This window comes from Stenella coeruleoalba (genome assembly GCF_951394435.1).
Source record: "Stenella coeruleoalba genome assembly, chromosome: 17".
Taxonomy (NCBI): Eukaryota; Metazoa; Chordata; class Mammalia; order Artiodactyla; family Delphinidae; genus Stenella; species Stenella coeruleoalba.
This window is the reverse complement of record NC_137163.1, coordinates 3,228,198-3,252,555: the sequence shown is the minus strand read 5'-3', so window position 1 is coordinate 3,252,555 and position 24,358 is coordinate 3,228,198. Positions and strand designations below refer to the sequence as shown.

General features: G+C 47.4%; 1 protein-coding gene across 6 annotated transcripts in view; it reads right to left on the bottom strand.

Annotated features, from left to right (window-relative positions):
- Positions 1–24,358, bottom strand: part of TRAPPC9 (trafficking protein particle complex subunit 9) — a 524,427-nt gene that overhangs the window by 349,848 nt on the left and 150,221 nt on the right. For all 6 annotated transcript variants that reach the window (XM_079901721.1, XM_079901717.1, XM_079901722.1 and 3 more), the window contains 2 exons: positions 24,048–24,211; positions 10,361–10,513 (listed from right to left, as the gene is read on the bottom strand). In XM_079901721.1, the coding sequence (XP_079757847.1) occupies positions 10,361–10,513; positions 24,048–24,211 (317 nt within the window). The remainder of the gene's footprint in view (positions 1–10,360; positions 10,514–24,047; positions 24,212–24,358) is intronic.

The following is a 24,358-nucleotide window of genomic DNA, read 5'->3' as shown; positions in this document are numbered from 1 at the left end:
ACTCCAATAAAGATCTGTTAAATAAATAAAAATAAATTCACCAAGCTGTACATGACTGTGCTCATGACTGCATGTAAGTTATACTTCCATTGAAAAGGACTCAAAAATACCATTTATAATAAACATACCTAAGAATAACTCTAGAAGAATACTATAAGACCATCACAGAAAAATTAGAAAATGTTATTGAAAGACATGAAAGAAGACAAATATATGAAGAGGCAATATTCATAGTTATGAATACTAAGTCTCATGAAAGTATCCATCTTCTCCCAAATTGACCCACAGGTTCAATGCAGTCCCAGTCGATATTCTAACAGGCTACCATGAGGAACATGACAAACTGATTCTAAAATTTAAGACCAAAGGACAGAAAATATCCAAACAGCTCCTGAACAGTCATCTAAAGGGTGATGCAATATCCCACCAGATTGCAAAGCTTCTCAGAGGAAACAGAAAATAAGCAGCCATTGTGTCTGCCTGAAGAAGGCCAGGAGATTCCGAGAATACGTTTTTTAGGGAGAAAAACAGTCTATGTCAGTGGTTCCCACACTCCAGTGCTTATAGGAACCACTTGGGACACTTTAGGACACCCTGACACCCAGGTCACACCCCATGCCTATGAAATCACAAGGTCTAGGGTGGAAGCCAGGCAGAGCTTTGAAAGATCCCCAGCTGATGCCAATGTGCAGCAGAGTTTGAATCTATCGGCCTACACTCAAAGGCAAGAGGCCTAAGAGGGCGTATGGCAAGTCAGAAATACAAGTCATTCAGTATTTCTGGAATACAAACCAAATGAGGGAGAAGAGACAGGTGGGCAAGCAGGCCACACAGGCGGGCCAGGGCAAGACCACAAAAGCCAGACTTGAGGCTTTATCTGAGGGCGATGGAAAGCCCTTGGAAGGTGCACGGCAGAAGAAGGACATAACAGATTCTGCTCTGGAGAGAGGCCTGCAGGGAAAATATGGAAGATGGCGAAGAGGGCGCAAAATGAGCTGCTGGGAGACCAGTCAGAAGGCTCCCAGCATATGGTCCGGATGAGAAATGATCAGGGCTTTAAGCCGAGCAGTGATGGTGGATGTGTAGAGACTTAGAAAACAAAATTGATAAGACTTGGTGCAATCGCGAGCATGAGCTCGAAGTATACCAGCCTGCGGCGATCCACAGAAATCAGCCCTTTCTCTCTGCAGCGGGAAAACCTTCTTAAATCACCTCAACTGAACACCTACCTAATTTGTTTCCCAGTGAGTCACCACCAGCTTGACTGGAAAGGCAGTGATGCGACCAGTGAGATCAATGATCCAGAAGACCTCAGCCCTGGTTGCCTGCAATAGGATCACCTGTTGCTGATGAATGACAAACACCTGGATTTTCATTCGCTCCTGGTGGCTTGGCAAGTTATTTTCCAACCTGAATTTAAATCAGAGCTGAGTCAACCATCCCACCTGCAGACTAACAGGGACCACGGGATCAGCGCCCCTCCACAGGTTATTAGATGGCCGGGCAAGAACTCAGCTTTCTGTCTCACTCAGATATGCTCCCGAGAGCCCCAGGAAGCAGAAGCAGCCTGACCTTTCCCTCAGCTGAGCCACCGTGCTGTGAAATTACGGTCTGTGAGTCAGAAGGCTGGGGGGTGATGCAGGCTAAATATAACGAGGGGCAGGCTGGCAGGTGCACCATTAACCTTTCCTTCAGAACAAAAGCAGATAACCCACTGCACACAAGAGCAGTGTGCAGTCTGACAAACGGCCGACACGGTCCAAAAGTGACTGGAGGGCTGATTTAAAATAAAGGATGTGGGCTTCTGATCACCGCTTAGAAATGCTGAGATTTGAGAAAAGCACTGCTTCCATCCTTAAGAAAAAAGCTGAATAAACTGGAAATTAACTTTTCCTGAACTGATCAGAGAAGTGAAGTCACAGGGGAAACTAACCTGAAATCTGTGGACAGGCACCTACAGGGAGAAGTAGGACCCCAGCACACGTGCCTATGTGGGTTCTGAAAGCCAGGCAAAAGGTTCAGCTAGACGCTGTTAATGAACTGCTAAACGTCTGGCACCGGCTATGAGAGCAGGAAGTCTCCCTGGGGGCTGCTGTCCGCGCCACGCAGGCTTCTCCCCCAGGAAAAGGATCCTGAGGGCTCCTCTTGGGGCCGGTTGGGAGGGGACCAGAGCCACTGCCCCACACCAGCCCCTCCCCTCTCCCTATGGGGTCCAAGCCTTCTTCATCTGCAGGGGAAGAGCACAGACTGCAGCACGAGGACAGGGATGGAAGCCCCCCACAGCTGGGGGAGGGGAACGGCGGCCACCAAGCAAACCTCCCCCCAGCTTCACCTGCCGCTTTTTCCCCAGAACCGAGAGCCTTCGGAGCACACGGTCGGATCCGCGGACCAGGAGTACAGAGAAGAGGTCTGGCCAGGGGGTGGGGTGCGGGAGACAGTCACTGACTCCACGTGGAAGATGAGAAAGTTGTGAGAGAGCGAACTTAGAAGGAAAGAAGACGAGGATCTCGGCTGGAGCCCTGAGCAATTCCACTCTGTAATGGTCAAGAGGGAAAGGAGGAAGCAGCAAATGGAACTGACCAAGAGCTGCCATGAGGAAGAAGGAAAAGCAAGGTGAGGAGGGAGGAGCCGCCTCCAGGCTGGGAGCTGGAATTAAAAGACAAAGATGGGGACTTCCCTGGCGGTCCAGTGGTTAAGACTCCGCACTTCCAGTGCAGGGCGTCTAGGTTCAATCCCCGGCTGGGGAACTAAAATCCCACCTGCCACACAGCGCGGCCAAAAAAAAAAAAAAAGACAAAGATGTCCCTGGCCCTGCCCTCAGGATGGGGGTGCTATAGTGAGAAAGACCAAAAATGCAGACAGTTTCAGCAGCTAGGAGCTGGTACAGCCGAGGGGAACCACAGAGCTGGGGGTACAGAGCCCAAACTCGGAGGTCACCATCCAGCCACTTCTCAGGGTTAGGGAGAGAACCTCAGCACCTCCATCACATGCCCAAACACGGGGGCCACTCAGTACAGCTTTGTCTCCTTCCAGCCTCCATACTCTGTAGCCTCAGAAAAAAACCCAAGTTTCAAGAAAATCTTCTTTAAAATCACATGTTTATGAAAGCCTCAGGCATGTAGGAATTATAAAGAAAAAGAGAAATCTTCTGACATTAAGATTCCAAGCACCTTTGTCTTTGGTTTCTGGGTAATTCAGGATGAGTCACTGTTCCTTAAAAAGTAAGACGGAGTTTCCCAAAAATTAGTATTTCCTTTTGAAGAGAGCGGCAGACCGGGGCAAAGACACTCAGCGATGCCCTGGTTTCAGGCACAGTCATCGGGGAGAGAGACAAGGTAGGAAAGGGAACACAGAAGATTCCACAGCGACGACTCTCACATAAAACCAATCCCAGGCCACAATGATAAGCCGAAGCATCTCTTATCATCAAATTATGAAGAAGTAAACCATAACGAAATGCCAATTGTAAACATGGCTTTTTTTAACCCAAATCTCCAACTCTGGACAAAGAAACTGAAATGATTCGAACTTCCCACAGACAGAGTTTGTCTTTAGCTTAACAAACAAGAGACATTTCAGGCAAGAAGCATTTCCGTGGGGAGCAGAACAAATTCCAATAGCTCACCAAATGCTGGACCAGCTCCTAAATCCTGTGCTACAAACACCGGAGGCCTCCAGCGACAGCTGCGGGGAAGAGCGGGAAGGACGCCCTCCAGGTAGAGACGCAGCGGCCGGTCTTCTGAATCCCTTCCTCTCCTGCCCACCTGGCTCTCTCTTGCTCAAGACCTGCGTGCCTCACCCTTGAACCCTCACACCTGTCACCTATCGCACCAGGTGAATCTCGGGCTACCCCTCCAATCTGCCTACCCACCTTCTCCCAACATTCTCCATCACATCAACCTTTTTTCAAAAATCTTTCAGGGACTCTCCAGTATCTTCCAATGAAGTCTGAGTTACTCCCCTGGAGTTTCAGGCCTTCCACAGCTGCCTGAACCTACGATTCTAACCAGGCTGCCCTCCTTCTCCTGAATACCCAACCCCACCGCCTCCATCCCTGCCCACTGCGTTCAGCTCACGCCGCAGCCAGGCGCTGTTCGAGGACCCCGCAGCCAGCAGCCACACCTGGCTGTCCCCACCCAGACGGCTCTCCCCTCCCTGAACTCAGGGTCAGGACCACTCAATCTGTCTTCACAACATTCCTTTCATCCCCTCAACTCCATAAATATTTACTAGGATCTTCTCTGAGCCAGGCCCTGTGCTGGGTATTGGGAGTAGAGAGACGTGACGTGAAACTGTGACAGCATTCAGAGGTGTCGAGGGGACACACGGGCCATGAGCGAGCACGAGGGAGGGGCCGTGAGGAAGTGATAAAGAGAGGAAGTGATAAGGTGGGGATCGGCAGGCCACGAAGGATGGACAGACACTGCCAGCGGAGAGCAACAGCGTCGCAGGCCCAAAACACTGTTGCAGAATGGCTGTGAGAGGTGGCAGCGTCCCACAGCTAGAAACCATCCCCACCATCCATCTCCAGGGCTTCATCCCTTTTATTCTCTTGTCATTTACTCGTTGAAGAAACCACGTTGTTTGCAGAGTTAACCGCAGTCTGAAATGGAGTAGCTTCACGGGTTTCTCTGTCGGCAGGATTCCTGTGAGCTGGCAATGAGAGCTGGAGTGTTGATCAGACTCAGATGTGATGCGGGGCAACACTAACTCACGGGAGGTGTGTGTTCTCCCGTCAGGAAGGACATAATGCCTGCCTGTCTCTTGTTTTGCTGGGTAGATGCTCATGGTCTCAACCCATAATCTATTAGGAACTGCAAAGTGGAGGGTTTCTAATTCTATCGTCCCTTCTCAAGCGTTAGCAGGCATACTTCCATAAAGAGAAGCTGTCCTCACCAGCTCTTAGGTTGTCCAACCGCACATCTACATGGAAGGCAGAATGCTCACTACCTATCATCTTTAAAATAATGAATTGGTTCCCCATCACTCGCCAAAGGTTGGCAATTCTTTCTAACGGCACTAAGCACCCAAGGCTGAAACGCAGGTATCGCCCCTGCTGGTGCTCAGACCGCCAGCGGCAGCCTCTTCACGTTGGGTCCTCCTAACACAGCTTTAGTAAATCCACTCTGACAGCTTCCCTGCTGTAGGTTTCACAGGATGTTCCCAGATCACCTCACTACAGACAGTTCCTGCTCCAGACCTGCAAGTGGCCACTTCTCCAAAAAGCCCTGGTTTCTTTCAACACCATGATGTGGGCGCTAGGAATGCTCACTGCTGCTGGGTTTCCAGGCCTTGGAGTAGATAGATAGACAGATAGATCTTTAAATATCCCATAATTTCTTACTGATATCTTTTATTTAAATTCCAAACTACAAGGTTTTTACTTCATCTCTATCATCTTACATCAGTTATCTCTTCCAAATGAGAACCCTTGTTCAGGACCAGATTCAGATGCTAGAATTAGATTATCACAGAATTGATCATTTACTTAATTCCACATTCACACACAGTTTCAGCATACCAACACTATCTCTGCCACAACAATCACTGAAAACAGTTTAAAATCGCTTTTGCAGAGAGTGGCATCATCATCGTGGCAGAATAAGAGTTTTCTGCCATCTTCTCCCCCAAAGAACGCCAATTTGGACCATCACCCACACACGAGAGGGCCTCGGTGGAGGTCCAGGGGTCCAACAGAGAAGGCCCAGCACACAAAACTCTGAGACTGGACACACTGAAGAGGGTCGGGGACACCGCCTGACTCTACCCACGTCACCCTCCCCGAAGGCGGCAGCTCAGTGCCCAGAGAGACAGAGTCAGCCCAGGGCTCCTCCCAGGGGGCGGTGCACGTGGGAGCGAGGACCGTACTTCCTCAGCTGTGCGGGACGAGTACCGAGACACCCGATTCTCTCTTGCCCCAGCCAGGATCCTGAGGTCCCAAAAATGTCTTCAGGGTCTTTTTTTAATCCGGGATACGATTAAGGATTGCACATAGCATTTGACTGTTAGATCTCTTCCATGTCCTCTAATCCAGAATAGTCCTCCCACCTGTCTTTACAAAATGGAATCATCTACTTTATAGAGTTGTTGGGAAGGTTAAATAGAAATAATGCAAATAAAGTCGCTGGTCCAGACCTGATATGCAGCATCTGACAATGCTCAACAAATATTAATTCTCTTCCATCTGTCTACAGCCCACACTGGATCCAGTGTCCTGCTTTGCATGACAGCTACATTTATTTCTGTAAGGTTTTTAAATGGCATCTGGTTTCAGTAACCATAGTTAATGTGAGTCCCTGCCTAAAAAGCCAATCGGGTCCACAGGGGTCCCCGGCTGGAGGTTCTGAAACTGTCAGACCAAGTGCCACCCGTGGGGCATCTCCCAGTTGCAAGAGGCCACAAATGAGCCTCTGCCACTGAGTGTACAGCTGTCTCCAAATAAGGGCTAAACCACAGGCTCCAGGTTGCTCAGACTGAACTACACGGAGCAATGCATTCATTATCCACCGACCAGACTCTGCAGAAGTCCTTTGTGGGCCTTGGTGTCCAACTTTTTCTTTCCTCTACAGAGCTTGCCCGGGTGTGGACATTAAGATTCTGTGTCTCAATCTCTACGATTTGCTACGTAAATGACCAGCCGGAGTGTCTATTAACCATATCAATAGAGAGGGTGTCTCACTTAGAATACTGTATTTGCCAGACCACTAGATACATTAATGCAAATTTATGTAAAAGTCTATTACTTTAACACACTATAAAAAAGTATATTCTGGGACTTCCCTGGCAGTCCAGTGGTTAGAACTTCGCCTTCCAATGCAGGCGGGTTCGATCCCTGGACCCCTGGTTGGGGAGCTAGGATCTCACATGCCTCGTGGCCAAAGAGCCGAAACATAGAACAAAAGCAATATTGTAACAAATTGAGTAAAGACTTTAAAAAATGGTCCACATCAAAAACAAAAACAAAAACTCTAGAAAAAAAGTATATTCTGATTCTGTTCTACTATAAATGCCATAAACTATGACACTGTATTACAAAAATAAAAACACATGTATCAGTACAAAAATAAATGAAGAGGGCGTCTAATTTTTATTTATTTATTTATTTTATTTTTGGCTGCATTGGGTCTTCGTTGCTGCAGGCAGGCTTTCTCTAGTTGCAGCGAGCGGGGGCTACTTTTCGTTGCGGTGCGTGGGCTTCTCATTGCGGTGGCTCCTCCTGTTGTGGAGCACGGGCTCTAGGTGCGTGGGCTCAGTAGTTGTAGCATGTGGGCTCAGTAGTTGTGGCTCACGGGCTCTAGAGCGCAGGCTCAGTAGCTGTGGCGCATGGGCTTAGTTGCTCTGCGGCATGTGGGATCTTCCTGAACCACGGCTCGTATCCGTGTCCCTTAATTGGCAGGCAGATTCTTAACCACTGCACCACCAGGGAAGCCCAAGAGGGCATCTAATTAATTATAACCATGCTCTACTGCACACCTGTGCTATATCTAACTGACAGGAACCTAGGCCAGCCTTACATTTACAAACCACTTGGTAAACCTACTTCGAGCTCTCTTTGGTTTTATTTTAAAAGAGAGAAGAAGGTATTTTCAGACTATAAATCCCAAGTTGCAATTTTACTTTCAGCACAGAGGGCAGAGACAACCCTCCAGAGCTCTGTAACTAAAGGCAGAAACATAACAAAGTATGTCCACGTTGCACACATAGACTCAAGGAGCCACCAAAACAAAAGCAGCTTCAGCCTCCACCGGGAGGCCTTCCATCTTCTCCCTCTCAGGAGCAGCCTGCCCCAAACGTCAGCAGCACAAGTAACGATCAGCTTTCCTTCACGTCTCACGTCCAGATGGTCTCAGCTAGGCATCCACTTGCCCAGACATACCCCCGGGATAACAACTCATCAAGCATTCCCTGGACAGGTGTCAGGCACCACTGACTCTGCTCAACTCCCTTCCTGGGAAAAAAAAAGTCAGAAACTCTGTCTGTAACCCTCTGTCTACTTATAGAAAGATGCAGTCCAGTGGTACAAAGCCATTTAGAGACAGAAAAGAATATCCATTTCATCTGATACTTTTTGAGTTCTGGTATAATGTTAAATCCACGTGATATTTTCCATTTCTAGTGTGTCCAACAGTAAACTTATTTTCCTACCTGCATTAATAATATAAAAGAAAAATTTAATGGTTATTTAAACACTCCAGAGAGTACAGGAGAAGAAATTTCATGGAGCGTGCTATGGACTTAGAGTAGGTGTCCCCCCAGAATCCCTGTGTTGAAGCCCTAACCCCAATGTGACAGCACTAGGAGGTGGGGCCTTTGGGAGGTCATTAGGGTCAGACGAGGTCAGGAGGGAGGAGCCTCCACACCGAGGGGGGAGGGCAAGAGGAGCTCATCCACTCCCCTCCCTCCAGGTACACCGTCTAGGTAATGTGAATACAGGACCTCCCGAGTAAGACAGATGAGGTCCTTCTCCCTGTGAAACTTCTAAGGTAAAGGACGGAGGCAGCAGGACAGGAAAAACCAAACAAGACACTTCCAGGGAACAGGAGCTGTCCATAATGTGGGGGGACCCGACAAGAATGACAGTGGGCAGGGCGTGCTGGCCCAGCCGACGCGGTCCGGGTAGCCTCTCCACCAGGGAGACAACTGAAATGAGATCTGAATAATCAGGTCTGCGTCCACACGTATGTCCACCTAGTCTCTGGAGGTGAATCCCACTGCATCACTGGCCAGAGATCTCCGGGCCTCGGTACCTGCTGCTCCTTGAAAGATCTGTGGAGCACAGGCTTTTTTCTTCTTCTAGGATACTCCCCAGTTCAGGCCCAAGTCACACACCAGCTCTGAGAGGCCCTCCCTGCAGGACCCTACTGACAAAGTGAGCTGCATCTCAGTTACACCCGAGTCTCAGGGTGTTCCAATCACATATTTATTTTTCTGGCTGACCCTCTGGGCAACAACAGGCCACAGAGTAGTTACGAGGACAGACTCTGGAGTCAGGCTGCCTGGCTTCACAACCCAGCTTTGCCACTTCCTAGCTGTGTGACCTTGGAAAAACTGCACAACCTCTCTATGCCTTACTGTCCCTATTTGTAAAACAGAGCTATTAATAACACCTATTTCATAGGGCTGCTGTGAGGGTTCAGCAAGTTGATCTATGCACACCTCTTAAATGTTAGCTGCTGTTATTACTACTGCCCAGGGGACAGACCTTGACTCACTCATCTCTGTTTTCCAAGAGCCCGGTCAAGTGCTTGTCTCTAATAAGAGGTGGTTAAATGTCTTGTAATGTCATAAATCTGTGATGGGGGTGGGGGGGGATATAACTAGCACTTGTTGACCCCTTACCATGTTCCAGGTGAAGGGCAAATCCTCACAACAACTGTAGAAATGGGTATTACTGTCATCTTATCAGATTAAGGCACAAAGAAGTCAAAGTCACATAGTTGCTAAGTTCTAGTAACAGAATCCGTTGACCATCTCCAATAACACCCTTTGACTGAATGTGGCCCCCCAAATTCATATGGTGAAGCCCTAACCTCCACTGTGACTATAATTGAAGACAGGGCCCGTGAGGAGGTAACAAAAGTTAAATGAGGCCACAGGGTGGGGCCTTAGTCTGATAAAACTGGCGTCCTTCTAAGAAGGGGAAGAGACACCAGGCTCGCTCTGCCGCGTGAGGACACAGTGAGAAGGCAGCTGTGTGCAAGCCAGGAAAGGGCCCTCACCAGAACCTGGCCATGCTGGCACCTTGATCTCAGACTTCCAGCCTCCACAACTATGAGAAAAGAAGTTTGTAATTGTAGCCATACTGTCTGTGGTATTCTCTTGTGGCAGCCTGAGCTAACTAACACACCCCACGATGACTCCCAATGAAAGTATGAATGCATGCTGTATCATCGGACATAATTAATCTATGGAATCTTACCCCTAATCAGCTAGTCCTAATGTTATAACAAAAATAAATTCTCATTTTTCTCCACACTCCATTTCCTTATAGAAATCATTAGACTTTGAAGGAGAACTTCATAATCACAGCTAATTAGATGTCTAAGGGATCACAGCAGTTATGCTTGAAGAAAAATGCAGTAATTCCTACATTCCACTCATTTAGGATGACCTCCTGGCAAATGAGCACAAAATAGTAAAGAGTGTGAATTAAGAAATCGTTCAACTGAAAAGTACTTTTATCACTTTCCCTGTGCACAGTAACTCACTCATTAAGTACGTGCCCAGGAGAAGTCTCAAGCCGCTAGAGCTAATGAACGACAAGCACGTTACCGAGAGAGCAGCGGGGCTCGAGGCAAGGTGATCGCTACCATGTGACTGGGGACCGCGACGTGCTGATCAAAACTGGGGAGGAACTTACCGTCACTGAGGTCTTGGAGGAGATTCTCTTGGCAAGAGAAATCCAGCTTCACTTTGATGCTGACGGTGAAAGTGGCCACCTTTCCAGGTTGCAAGGGAAACTGGGCAAGGGTTTCTTCTAGTTTCCAGCTCAGGAAGTCACCATATAATTTTTCTACAATGACAGTAATAAAGGTGATAATGAGGATGCAACTGAGGCAGCAGGAGACTTAACTATCCCGGGAGAAAATTCGGATGCACCTTCAGAAGCAAAGAAAGATGCAAACCATTTAAAATGTGATGGATCTGGGCTTCTCTGATGGTGCGGTGGTTGAGAGTCCGCCTGCCGGTGCAGGGGACACGGGTTCATGCCCCGGTCCAGGAGGATCCTACATGCCACGGAGCAGCTGGGCCCGTGAGCCATGGCCGCTGAGCCTGTGCTCCGCAACGGGAGAGGCCCGCATACCGCAAAAAAAAAAAAAGAAAAAAAAGTGATGGATCAAAGTACCAGAGAATTCCAGAATCACAGCTGTTCCAAGGCCTGTTTCTATGAGCACTGCCCCCATGAAGCAGCTTTCTCTCCCCAACAAGAGCCGTGCACTCTTGTTCTCATGAACAGAGTCAGAGCTCAACCAGTACTTTCTATGTTCTATCGCCTTAAAGAGAAACAGATCCACGTTTAGTGGGAGAGAGACACTCTTCAGGAAACAGGAACACCAAATCAGAAAGGGCCTTTTGGGGGGCAGGGGGGCATCCTTAGCTCTGCGGAGTCAGACGGCCTTGGGTTTGACGCCTTTTTGACTCTGACCACCTAGAGCTGGATGGGGAGTGATGACTCGTCCATGTCAACATTTCTTTGTGTATGAAGTAGGGGTGACAACTCCTACATCACACGGCTGTTCTACAGATTAAACTAAGTGGTGTCTGTAAAGCACTGTATACACTAAAGCTGAAATGTGCTGAGAGGAGGAAGGCGCCCAGGAAGGAGACGGGGTGGGGGTGGGGGGCACCGGTTGTGTCAACTGGAAGCAGCTGTGGCACCTGTGTGGCTCCCCCTCCTGCCAGACGATCCCTGCTTCATTACAGACCGGGAGGAACGGGTGTTTAAGGCCTAGGATCAAGTCCAATATTACCACTGCCTTGACATGTGGTGAAACCAGGAAGGCCTGGAACAACCTCACTGCAAGTTCTCCTCCTGACTCTGCTCCCGGGGATACGGTCCCCTGACAAACAACCCTCCTATCCTGGGGACCAGACGAAGCTCCCGCTTAGCCCTGAGGGCGGGTTTCAGTTCCCTGCCAGCCAAGCACAGCCCCCTGTGGGAACCAGGGGACACCCCACCTTGTTGACAATACAAAGCCTGCCTCCCTGCAGCCTCTGGTTTCCCTCTGTTCCCTGCATGGCGGGCTGTGATCCCATCCATCCAGCATCCGGCACTACGTGTGTGTCCATCCTCCTGGCCCTGGGGCGGGAATCCCTCCACACCAGCGAGGTGACCGGGAGGCCTTCCCGCTGTACTTCTCAGTCCCCTAATCCGCCTCGCTAATCCCCCCTCCTGCTGTCCCTCAGTCCCAGACAGGGGAGCAACCTGCTGCTGTTCCCGCCTCTGGGTTACCTTACCACCTCCCTTTAAACAAACCGACTCTCTGTGCTCAATCCCCTCCGTCGGAACAAGGCCACGGACACCTAGAGAGAGTAACTTGCCCATGGTCCAAAACTAGGGAAAAGTGCCAGAGTTCTAGATCCAAATGATTCTAGAGCCATGACATTCACTTCCTGCATGAAGGCCCATCAAGGTGGGGTTAGAAAATAAAGTCACCCTCTTGGGACCCAGAAATCAACATTGCAAGAGTCCAGTGGAAGACAGGGAGCTTGATCGAGGTCCATATTGAAGAAGAAAGACCTGTGAGGTTTGCTAACTGCAAGAACACGAGGCCAAACTGTGCTACAAACGCAAAGTAAGTTCATGTCTTCCTGTCCAGGGTGTGCTCCCTCCAGAACTGGCTGAGTCCCACTCAGAACACGTCTAATAGAGCACACTTATCCTCAGGGTATCCTTCAATAGGAACAGATCAGGGGAGGCGTCCTTGAGAGGTGTTTAGAAACCACATCACATTCATTTATTTACTTAGTTATTCATTGAACACCAGACACTTTCCACATGTGAGTGATCTCACTTAATCCTCACAATAACCCAGCGGAGTTGTGGTCATTTATTCCCCTTGGAAACCAAGGAAGTGCACGTCCTTGCTGGAGGTCATCCAGCTGGGAAGTAGAGGACCTGGCATGCAATAGGTGCTCAATTAAGTGTCCGGTGCACAGTGGCATCACCAATTCCACTAGTTTACAGGGTGTTCAGATTTTTTAGTAGACTGATATTACTACATTATTTCAGAATGATCTAAACACAGAGGGGCAGCTGGGAAAAGGGTGATGGGACTGCTGAGAGTGCTGGTTCCTGGGAGGTAAGATTTCAGGACAACGTGAACGATTAATCACTGCAGGCCAGGACACTTGGGCACCTGACAGCAAGCACAGATCCAGGGAAAACCTCCGGGAGAGACTGCTAATCAGACCAGACCTGAAGATGAGGAGAGGCCAGGCAGGTTAAAGAGCAGTGGGACCCGTGGGGTTGACTCTGGACTCGGCGTGCATGTGTCTACACACCCTCCTGTGCATGTGGCGCATTTAATGGACATTACACTCCAAACTCCTCACATACACGCTCTTATCACCCTCCTCCTATAGCATGAATACTGTACGGAACACACAGATTCCAGATGCTTGCTGGCGATGATTCTGAGTATGTGGCGGGAGCCTCGTCTGATTAAGTTTTACAAACCGACCTGACCTCTAGTCCTGCTGGATATGTTACTCTCCGGGTAGTTTGCCAGCATCCGACTCCACAACGGAAGTTACTGCCTTCCCTCCCAAAGCACTAATGGTACCAAAATCCTCTCGATGACCCAGTAACTCACATTCTATAAGTATGTGTGAACCAGGTTAATACATTCTTTGTCTTTATTTTTCAATCCCACAGACTAACTTGGGATAGAAGGGTATATGACATACCAGGCGACATGAAGCCAGGGCAGAAAACCGTTCGGGCCCTGCTTGCTGGAAGCCCCAGGACTATAGCAGTGCGTGCTAACTTCTTTAAACAGCCTCTCCATCTGCCACAGCAGCTCTGGCCAACCTTTCTATGAAATGGCAATACCGGCCAAGATACTGAGGCCCCGCAAAGGCCCCCCCCCCAAAGCTTCTATTGGGCCACTTCTGAAACCCAGGCGCCAAGACCCGGGCTCTCATTCAGTTCTGTTCCCATGGACGGGCAGAAACTAGGTGAGGGCTCTCAGCGCATCTCCTGCTGCACCATCATACGTGGGTCCTGACAGGACTGAAATGCCTTGGGAAGAACAGTCCGGGTTCACCCCTGCCTTTCCTCCTCCCCTTCCCCACGTTCACCCGCTGTGCCCCTACTACCACCCACACGTGCTGCCTCTTCTGCCGGGAGTGCCTGGCCCACCAGCCCCATGCGACGCTGCCACCTCCTCCCAGCTCTCCTCTGCTTCTGTCCTCACCCAAACGTGCAGGCGGGGTGTGGCATGAACGCTGCAGGAGACATTGAAGAAACTGAGTCTTTTTTCCCCAAGACACTTGTACACTTTGACCGTGCTAAGAAGGAAAAAAAACGCTTTTTTACGAGATTTATTTTTTAAGTTTTGCCCTGTATTGCCACAAAGTGTTTGTGTGTGTGAGGTTTTTTTAAGAATTACATAAAAATGCCATAACACAAGCAACTCGAAAAAAGACTAGAAAACTTGGCAGGGAGGGTAACTCTTACTGTTAACTCCTTCATGGGCCTTCACCGGGCTCCTTAGCGAGCCCCTTGGGTCCTGACAGTCAATCAGCTAACAGGTTCCCCTGGGTGGCCAGGGACAGAGGAGTCAGCAAGCTCCCCACTGTCAGAGCTGCCCACGGCCTCCCAGGCTGCTTCTCACCATCTCACCTCTTCTGCTTTCGTTTGCTGTGGGATGAGCAGGGTTTAATGCCAGAACACCCTTGCTCATCTGGGGATCGTTAAATTTCACCACTCCAGGAAAAAGTTGAGAGCAAAGAGAAAGCTAAGATGGCTTCTGAACAGCTCAAGGAGAGATGAACCCAGGAAACGCGGACCCAGGCACCTGCCTGCCTCAGGCGCAGCGGGAGTTTGTGTATTTCAAGTCGGCCCCGCCCACGCCGAGTGCTGGCTTCCCAGCCCCACAGACACTCCCCCTGTGCAGCTATCACGAAGCAGAAGCAGCAGCTCATTTCCCCACTTAAAGGGAAGGGAACTTAGCAAGTACCCATCACCCACCACGTGCCAGGCACTGTGCTGGGCACCCCAGAGGCACTACCAGTCCTTCTGGAATCACCAGATGAGAGCAGGGCTGGGCCAGGGGTGCCCAGGCTGCAACGCTAACCCACAAGCACTGAGCGGCCTGCTCAGGGCAGCCACGCAGGGGTCACTAACAGCAAGGGGCTGGGAGCCAAACCCATCCGACTCCAAAACCCATCTCTCAAGTCACCGGCTGAAGAGAGGCCGTGCTACCACCTGCCCTGACAGAGGGAACAGCAGAGCAACAGGAAAGGGTCAAGGGCGGCACGCAAGCCGCGTGGAACCGCGCTGGCTGCTCCCGCTACGTGCGCAGGCAAACGGCACAGCTCAAGAAGAGACCTGAAAAATGCCACCCAACCCCCGCCCCCAGCCCCAGAAAAGGCCAGTAGCTAAATAAGGTTCAAAGCCCTGCGTTCAGTAACCCACTGCCTCCAAGCTTAGGGTATACTCAGAAAGGGCGCTAGCTGCACTGCTTATTTCTGTGTTAAGTTCCGTGGCTTAAGAGTGACACATTCAGACAACAGGCAAGTCCACCCATGGGGAACAGCTTATTCACCTTCTGCAGCCAAACCACTAAGGTATTTAGAGGAATTCACAGCGCACGGACTCTCCTCCAGCTGCAGCAGGACAGAAAACCGAATAGCTTCATTGTCGGATTTAATATGTTTTTACGCCTCAAAAGTGGGCCTTTCTGGTTCTTTCCTTCATTACTGTGCTACAAAATGGAAAGTCCAGAGGGGTTTTTCAAAATCCTATATAATGATAAGCTATCAGGAATAACAAGATACACATAAACCAAGAGAGTAGCATATGTCACTAATTTTCCCCCCTGTGGAATTCGGTTTCGGAAATAATAGTCATCATTTTAATGCTAGAGTTTAGTTTCAGGCAGTCAAGTCATACTGGTTATGTGACACTGACACTACCAGAGGAGTCATTACTGCTGCTGACCTTCAACATCTGAGGACCTTTCATGTATGCTTCTAATTGCAGAGACTTTGCCACAATGCTGATGAGAGCAGGAAGCAGCAGGGAACGGCACCTCAGTCAAAACACTTATGAGCTGTTCATTATACCCACATGGAGCCGTTGCTTTTTGTCAAAAAATTAAGCGGGAAGTATAAAGAAATTAAGGGATGTGTATATGTATTTATGTACACAGGTATGTGTATATTTGTGTTTGTACACACACTCACGGGTATCTCAGAAGATTTGTTGAAAAGCAAATACAATAAATTCATGTCAATTTGGGCTTAATTATAATAAAATTTATGATTACTTAAGTAAAGGCAGAAGTTTGGCTCTGTGACAACCTAAAAATAGAGACGTGCTCACAAACAGACTGCAATCAGAATCACTCCATGACATGGGCGGGTGATCCCTGTCCTGATGGGGTGGATTGTAAATACTCAGCTCCAGGTCAGGAGCTTGTGATGGGGGAACACACGTGCCCCACAAGTGCCCAGATGGCAGTTCAGACCCCTGAGAGGCCCACAAAGGTCTGTGTGTCTCTGAAGTGTCCCTGATCCCTACCATATACTGCAAATGCAAAAGGATTATTTTTCTTTTTTTTTAACATCTTTATTGGAATATAATTGCTTTACAATGGTGTGTTAATTTCTGCTGTATAACAAAGTGAATCAGCTATACGTATACATATATCCCCATATCTCCTCCCTCTTATGTCTCCCTCCCACCCTCCCTACCCCATTCCTCTAGGTGGTCACAAAGCACCGAGCTGATCTCCCTGTGCTATGCGGCTGCTTCCCACTAGCTATCTATTTTACATTCGGTAGTATATATATGTCCATGCCATTCTCTCACTTCCCCAGCTTCCCCTTCCCCCTCCCCAGGTCCTCAAATCCATTCTCTACATCTGCATCTCTATTCCTGTCCTGCCCCTAGGTTCTTCAGAACCTTTTTTTTTTATTATTATTCCACATATATGTGTTAGCATACGGTATTTGTTTTTCTTTTTCTGACTTACTTCACTCCGTGAGTCTGTAAGAACAGGGATTAGAACAAGACAGGAAAGCAAGGAAGATGGAGGAGAAAAACACAACAGGGAGACAGCCTCATCCACCAGAGGGCAGACAGCAGAAGCAAGAAGAACTACAATCCTGCAGCCTGTGGAACAAAAACCACATTCACAGAAAGATAGACAAGATGAAAAGGCAGAGGGCTATGTACCAGATGAAGGAACAAGATAAAACCCCAGAAAAACAACCAAACAAAGTGGAGATAGGCAACCTTCCAGAAAAAGAATTCAGAATGATAGTGAAGATGATCCAGGACCTCGGAAAAAGAATGGAGGCAAAGATCGAGAAGATGCAAGAAATGTTTAACAAAGACCTAGAAGAACTGAAGAACAAACAAACAGAGACGAACAATACAATTACTGAAATTAAAAATACACTAGAAGGAAATCAATAGCAGAATAACTGAGGCAAAAGAACGGATAAGTGACCTGGAAGACAGAATGGTGGAATTCACTGCTATGAATGAAAAGAAATGAAGACAGCTTAAGAGACCTCTGGGACAACATTAAACGTAACAACATTCGCATTATAGGGGTCCCAGAAGGAGAAGAGAGAGAGAAAGGACCCGAGAAAATATTTGAAGAAATTATCGTTGAAAACTTCCCTAACATGGGAAAGGAAATAGCCACCCAAGTCCAGGAAGCACACAGAGTCCCATACAGGATGAACCCAAGGAGAAACACGCTGAGACACACAGTAATCAAACTGGCAAAAATTAAAGACAAAGAAAAATTATTGAAAGCAGAAAGGGAAAAACAACAAATAACATACAAGGGAACTCCCATAAGGTTAACAGCTGATTGATTTCTCAGCAGAAACTCTACAAGCCAGAAGGGAGTGGCATGACATATTTAAAGTGATGAAATGGAAGAACCTACAACCAAGATTACTCTACCCAGCAAGGATCTCATTCAGATTCGATGGAGAAATCAAAAGTTTTACAGACAAGCAAAAGCTAAGAGAATTCAGCACCACCAAACCAGCTCTACGACAAAAGCTAAAGGAACTCTCTAAGTGGGAAACACAAGAGAAGAAAAGGACCTACGAAAACAAACCCAAAACAATTAAGAAAATGGTCATAGGAACATACATATCAGTAATTACCTTAAACGTGAATGGATTAAATGCTCCAACCAAAAGACACAGTTTTGCTGAATGGATACAAAAACAAGAGCCATATATATGCTGTCTACAAGAGACCCACTTCACACCTAGGGACACATACAGACTGGAAGTGAGGGGATGGAAAAAGATATTCCACGCAAATGGAAATCAAAAGAAAGCTGGAGTAGCAATACTCGTATCAGATAAAATAGACTTTAAAATAAAGAATGTTACAAGAGACAAGGAAGGACACTACATAATGATCAAGGGATCAATCCAAGAAGAAGATATAACAATTATAAATATATATGCTCCCAACATGGAGCACCTCAATACATAAGGCAACTGCTAACAGCTATAAAAGAGGAAATCGACAGTAACACAATAATAGTGGGGGACTTTGACACCTCACTTACACCAATGGACAGATCATCCAAAATGAAAATAAATAAGGAAACAGAAGCTTTAAATGACACAATAGACCAGATAGATCTAATTGATATTTATAGGACATTCCATCCAAAAACAGCAGATTACACTTTCTTCTCAAGTGTGCACAGAACATTCTCCAGGATAGATCACATCTTGGGTCACAAATCAAGCCTCAGTAAATTTAAGAAAATTGAAATCATATCAAGCATCTTTTCTGACCACAACGCTATGAGATTAGAAATGAATTACAGGGAAAAAAACGTAAAAAACACAAACACATGGTGGCTAAACAATATGTTACTAAATAACCAAGAGATCACTGAAGAAATCAAAGAGGAAATCAGAAAATACCTAGAGACAAATGACAATGAAAACACGACAATCCAAAACCAATGGGATGCAGCAAAAGCAGTTCTAAGAGGGAAGTTTATAGCAATACAAGCCTACCTCAAGAAACAAGTTTTAAGTAAACAATCTAACCTTACACCTAAAGGAACTAGAGAAAGAAGAATAAAAAAAATCCAAAGTTAGCAGAAGGAAAGAAATCATAAAGATCAGAGAAGAAATAAATGAAATAGAAACAAAGAAAACAATAGCAAAGATCAATAAAACGAAAAGCTGGTTCTTTGACAAGATAAACAAAATTGATAAACCATTAGCCAGACTCATCAAGAGGGAGAGGATTCAAATCAATAAAATTAGAAATGAAAAAGAAGTTAAAACAGACACCGCAGAAATACAAAGCATCCTAAGAGACTACTACAAGCAACTCTATGCCAATAAAATGGACAACCTGGAAGAAATGGACAAATTCTTAGAAAGGTATAACCTTCCAAGACTGAACCAGGATGAAACAGAAAATATGAACAGATGGATCACAAGTAATGAAATTGAAACTGTGATTAAAAATCTTCCAACAGGGTCTTCCCTGGTGGCGCAGTGTTTGAGAGTCCGCCTGCTGATGCAGGGGACATGGGTTCGTGTCCCAGTCTGGGAAGATCCCACATGCCGCGGAGCGGCTGGGCCCATGAGCCACGGCCGCTGAGCCTGCGCGTCCGGAGCCTGTGATCCGCAACGGGAGAGGCCACAGCAGTGAGAGGCCCGCGTACCGCAAAAAAAAAAAAAATCTTCCAACAAACAAAAGTCCAGGACCCGATGGCTTCACAGGTGAACTCTATCAAACATTTAGAGAAGAGCTAACCCCCATCTTTCTCAAACCCTTCCAAAAAACTGCAGAGGAAGGAACAGTCCCAAACTCATTGTATGAGGCCACCATCACCCTGATACCAAAACCAGAAAAAGATGCTACAAAAAAAGAAAATTACAGACCAATATCACTGATGAATATAGACGCAAAAATCCTCAACAAAATACTAGCAAACAGAATCCAACAACACATTAAAAGGATCATACACCATGATCAAGTGGGATTTATCCCAGGGATGCAAGGATTCTTCAATATATGCAAATCAATCAATGTGATATACCATATTAACAAACTGAAGAATAAAAACCATATGATCATCTCAACAGATGCAGAAAAAGCTTTTGACAAAATTCAACACCAATTTATGATAAAAACTCTCCAGAAAGTGGGCATAGAGGGAACCTACCTCAACATAATAAAGGCCATATATGACAAACCCACAGCAAACATCATTTAAAAAAAAAAAAAAAAACACAACAGGAAACTTTTCTTTATCTGAAGAAAAGGGGGTCAATCAGAGGGGAGTGAGGGCATGACCAGAGACCTGCAAGGGCCCCTGACAGGTGGCAGGAAGAGGAGGGGAAGACGTGGGGCTCACAGGCAGGCCTCCCACGCGGCCAAGGCCCCGTGCACGCAGACCACCTGCAGGCAGAACACACCGAGCGCAGTCAGCACCCTCGGAGCAGGCAAGACGTGGGCACTTCATGCTCAGGGTCGTCCTTAGCGCTCCTGTGTCCTGCATTAACACGCCAGCCGCGCAACAACCTGTGTGGTGGGAACTCTCGCCGGGTTCACTCAGCACCTCCTCTGTGACAAGCAGTGTTCTTAGTTCCCGGGCCCCGGCGCTGCAGCAGTGAGGTAAACAGACCACCCCTACCCCAGAAAGGCCTCTTACAGGTGTCGTTTTTACCTAATGAGAAAAAACTACCTGAAATACCACTCAGCTGGCACGTGGTGAGTGCTAGAAAGTAAAAGTTATTATTACTGCTGAGACATAAAATAACCCCAACAGCGCTACAAAGAAAATAACACGGACCCCGGAGGAGGCAGCGTTTAATTCCCTGTGGAAGAGCTTCACAAGGAGCTCACTCGTGTTCCCGGTTTAAGACATTTTCCCGTCTTCACATTCATAGTACATCATTTATTGATACTGACAGCTTTTTGGTACTGTAGAATATAAGTGACAGGAATTATTCCCTTTGTATATTTTGGAAGCATATGGTTTATTTTCATTACTTTAATTCCACATGTAAATGTATGGCAGCTCGGGATGAGAATTAAAAAAGAATGACAGCTTTAATTTTTCACTTGCAAACGTGTTGTTTTGAATGGCCAGCCCGTGCTATACATGATGGAACCAGCTGTGATCCCAGATACGTCATTTAACCTCTTCGGCCTTCACCTTCCCTATCCATAGACTGAGGGTAATAATACTTGACCCCCTGCCCTCGAAGAGGCTAAACTGAGAGCTGGGCGAGAAGGTGACTGCTGACAGTGTTGGAAGGACCCAGCCCCGGAGGCTTCTCCAGGGATTCTGCCTGGTTCCCATGAGCGTTTCCAACCTCCCACATCGCTGCCAGTAAACGATGAGCGAGGGCTGACCAGGTAAATACGGAGAGTGGCCACCTCTCAGGTTGGGCATGGATTGGCTGGAAAGGGCCATGAGAGGATTTTCTGAGGTGATGAGAATGGTCTGTGATATATCTTGATAAGAGTTTGGGTGAGACACACGTACTTGTCAAAACTTATCAAATGGTAACTTAAGGTTTGTGTATTTCACCCCATATACATTTTACCAAAGAAAAGTAAACAAACTTGAAGTCTAATTAATGATATGCACGCTAAAGTATTAATGGTAAAATGCACAGAAATCTGCAACTTACTTTGAACGACGCAAAAAAAACAAGATGGATCAATGGATGGATAGGAGGCTGGATAGCCAAACAGTATAGAACCTAGACGGTGGGTTTGCAGTGTTCGCTGTAAAATTCTCTCCGCTTTTCTGTATGTTTGAATATTTTTATAATGAAAGGTTCGAGAGGGAGGGAATGGCTGATACAAAGAATAAGTTCCGTAAGAGTTCAAAAGCGTAAGAACACCAAAGGTAGGGGAACGCACTTGCTGCCTTTGAGAGACTCACACCTGGTTGGAGGGAGACCAGACCACAAGCAATGACAACTCGGAATGAAAGGGGCTCCTCAGAAGTCACCCGGGCCTCTGAGACGACAAAGGGGGGCCCCAGTCACCCAGACTAGGAAGGCTTCCCAGAGTGACCATGAAGCAGAAACCCCAGGATACGTTAACTGCAGAAGAGGAGGCAAAGGCAGGAACAGAAGTTAGCAAGTCGGCTCCTAGTGAGAGGAGATGGTTTATCCTCAAGTTTAGAGAGACAGCACGAACGTCCAGGAAACTGAAACTAGCTCCTAACGGTCAACGTGATGAGAGTTTAAGGGGAGAGGTGGCTGAGGCTGAAGCTTGGGGCAGAGGCCCAGGATACGGGGCCTGGGGCGCAGGGACAGCAGGGGTTTCCAAAGGAGAACCCTGAGGAGCTGTGCTTCGGAAAGAAGCAGCAAGTTTGTAATGAATAATGGACACGTGGTTACCATTTGGGTTTATTTGAGAAAAGGAAGAGATATTTTCCAGTTGCTAAGCTGTGAAGGCAAGGTAAATCACAGGAGATGTGAAAAATTTTACCATTATGTACTCTGCAATTTTCTGTCATTCAATGTTCGCTTGTTCAAACATCAACCAACCCCTTTAACCACTTAATTGACTTCAGAATACCAGATGAAGGTATTTCATGTCAGGGAGGCATTTTCTACCTAATCCATATGTGTTTGCTCCTGAAAACAGGAGAGAAAGGGAAGAAAGGATGTGATTAAGGTAGGATCATCAAAATTCCCCAAAGACTCAGAGACACAAACGCAATGACCATAAAAGAAAAGAATGATTAGGTGAACCATACTAAAATGAAGAACTTGTGTTTATCCAAGGACATGGCTGAGAGAGTGTAAAGGCAGCGGGTAGAGTAGGAGGGGATATTCACACCACACAGTTCCAGCAAAGAACTTACACTCAGGATCAAAGACACCCTGCAAGTCAGGAGAGAGGGGCAGACAGACAGCGAGAGAGACAGACACACAGACAGAGAGAAACAGAGACAGAGAGAAGGCAGAACACCCACCGGGAAAAAAGGACAAAGCGCTGGTACGACAAAGGACCTGAGTATCCAAAACCACGTGAAAGGTGTTCAGCTTCGCTGGTCATCAGGGAAATACAAATTAAACCCTGGTGTTAGAGCATTACACCCCACCTCCCTACCGTGGATAAAATGACTACGATGCCACAGGGCAGAGGGGACTTGGGGCAGCCGTCACTCTCACACGATGACTGTGTAAATGGACTTTGGAAAAGTAGTTCTGAAGCCGAATGCCTGTGGCCCCATGGCCCAGCATCCGATCCTGGAGACCCTCACGGAGATGGCAGCCTCGGCCCACCAGTGCCAGGAGCCCCGGGACAGCAGCGTCCTCAGCAGCGCCCAGGTGCGCCCAAGCTCCCACTGGATGCCGGGCTCACCTCGCTCCTATGTCAAAGGCATGTAAACACCCTGAAATCCCACCAGCTTGCTCTCCCTGTTTTGTCTTTGTCTTTGGTCTCCCCAGACAGTATAATTTCTCTACCTTTATTAAATGACCTGATTTTACTTCCACTTACTATTCTCGATGCCCTCCCCGCAACACACACACACAATATATCCCCCCTTTGATCAGTACCATTCACTAACCACGAGCAGACCAGGTCCTCTGCCGCAAGCTGCCTCACTTAATTCTTAGAACAACTTTTCATGGTAAGGACCACCTCCCCTGCTTACCCAGGAGGAAGCTGAGGCATGTGAAGGACAAAGAGCAAGTAACCAGTGAAGCCAAAGTTTAACACAGGTCTTATGACACCCAAGCTACGTGTGCCTTAGAACTAGGAAACAGAATCTGTCTTTAAGAGGGAGTGCACAGGCTCTAAGTGTTGAACCCACAGAAAACACTGGGCTGGCTGGATGGATCCTAGATGGTAATGCTTCTGAACCTGCAAATGCTTCTCTTCATTCATTCATTCCAGGATACGCTTCCCGAGATCTGATCGTTGTTAAGAGCACAGGGGATACGAAGGTGCATCCTGTGCTCCATTCTCTTCCTTTGCGCGCTCTTCACGCGTGATTAGGACAAAAATTTCACAGTGGTGTCAAATTAAAAGTGCAAGAGGGCTTCCCTGGTGGCACAGTGGTTGAGAGTCCGCCTGCCGATGCAGGGGACGTGGGTTCGTGCCCTGGTCCGGGAAGATCCCACATGCCGCGGAGCGGCTGGGCCCGTGAGCCTGCGCGTCCGGAGCCTGTGCTCCGCAACGGGAGAGGCCACAACAGTGAGAAGCCCGCGTACCAAAAAAAAAAAAAAACTGGAAGAAATTTTTAGGCTTTCTGAACGCTGTTATCTAATGTGTCTCTTCTGCAAATAAAAAAGATAAACATTTCTGGGTCAAACCTACTTAAATTCCCTACCTTTGGTGGTGAGAATTTTTGAGGTGACTTCCAGTTTCTCCAGTGGTTCCATCCCAATATTTTCCAGTTTCACAACAAGGTGCTGAGTTTCTCCGTTGTAAAGCTGGACTGACACGTTAGTGGATATTTCATCACCAGAGGAAGGTTGCAGTGAATGTGCAGACCTAAAATAATAGTAATAATTATAATAAATTTTAGAAACACAGAAAAAAACAAAGGAAACCAATGGCATTTTAGAATTATTCACATCACCACACTTAAACATTTCAGAAACAGGGACTAGGGAGGCTTGGCTTTAACATGGAATCAGC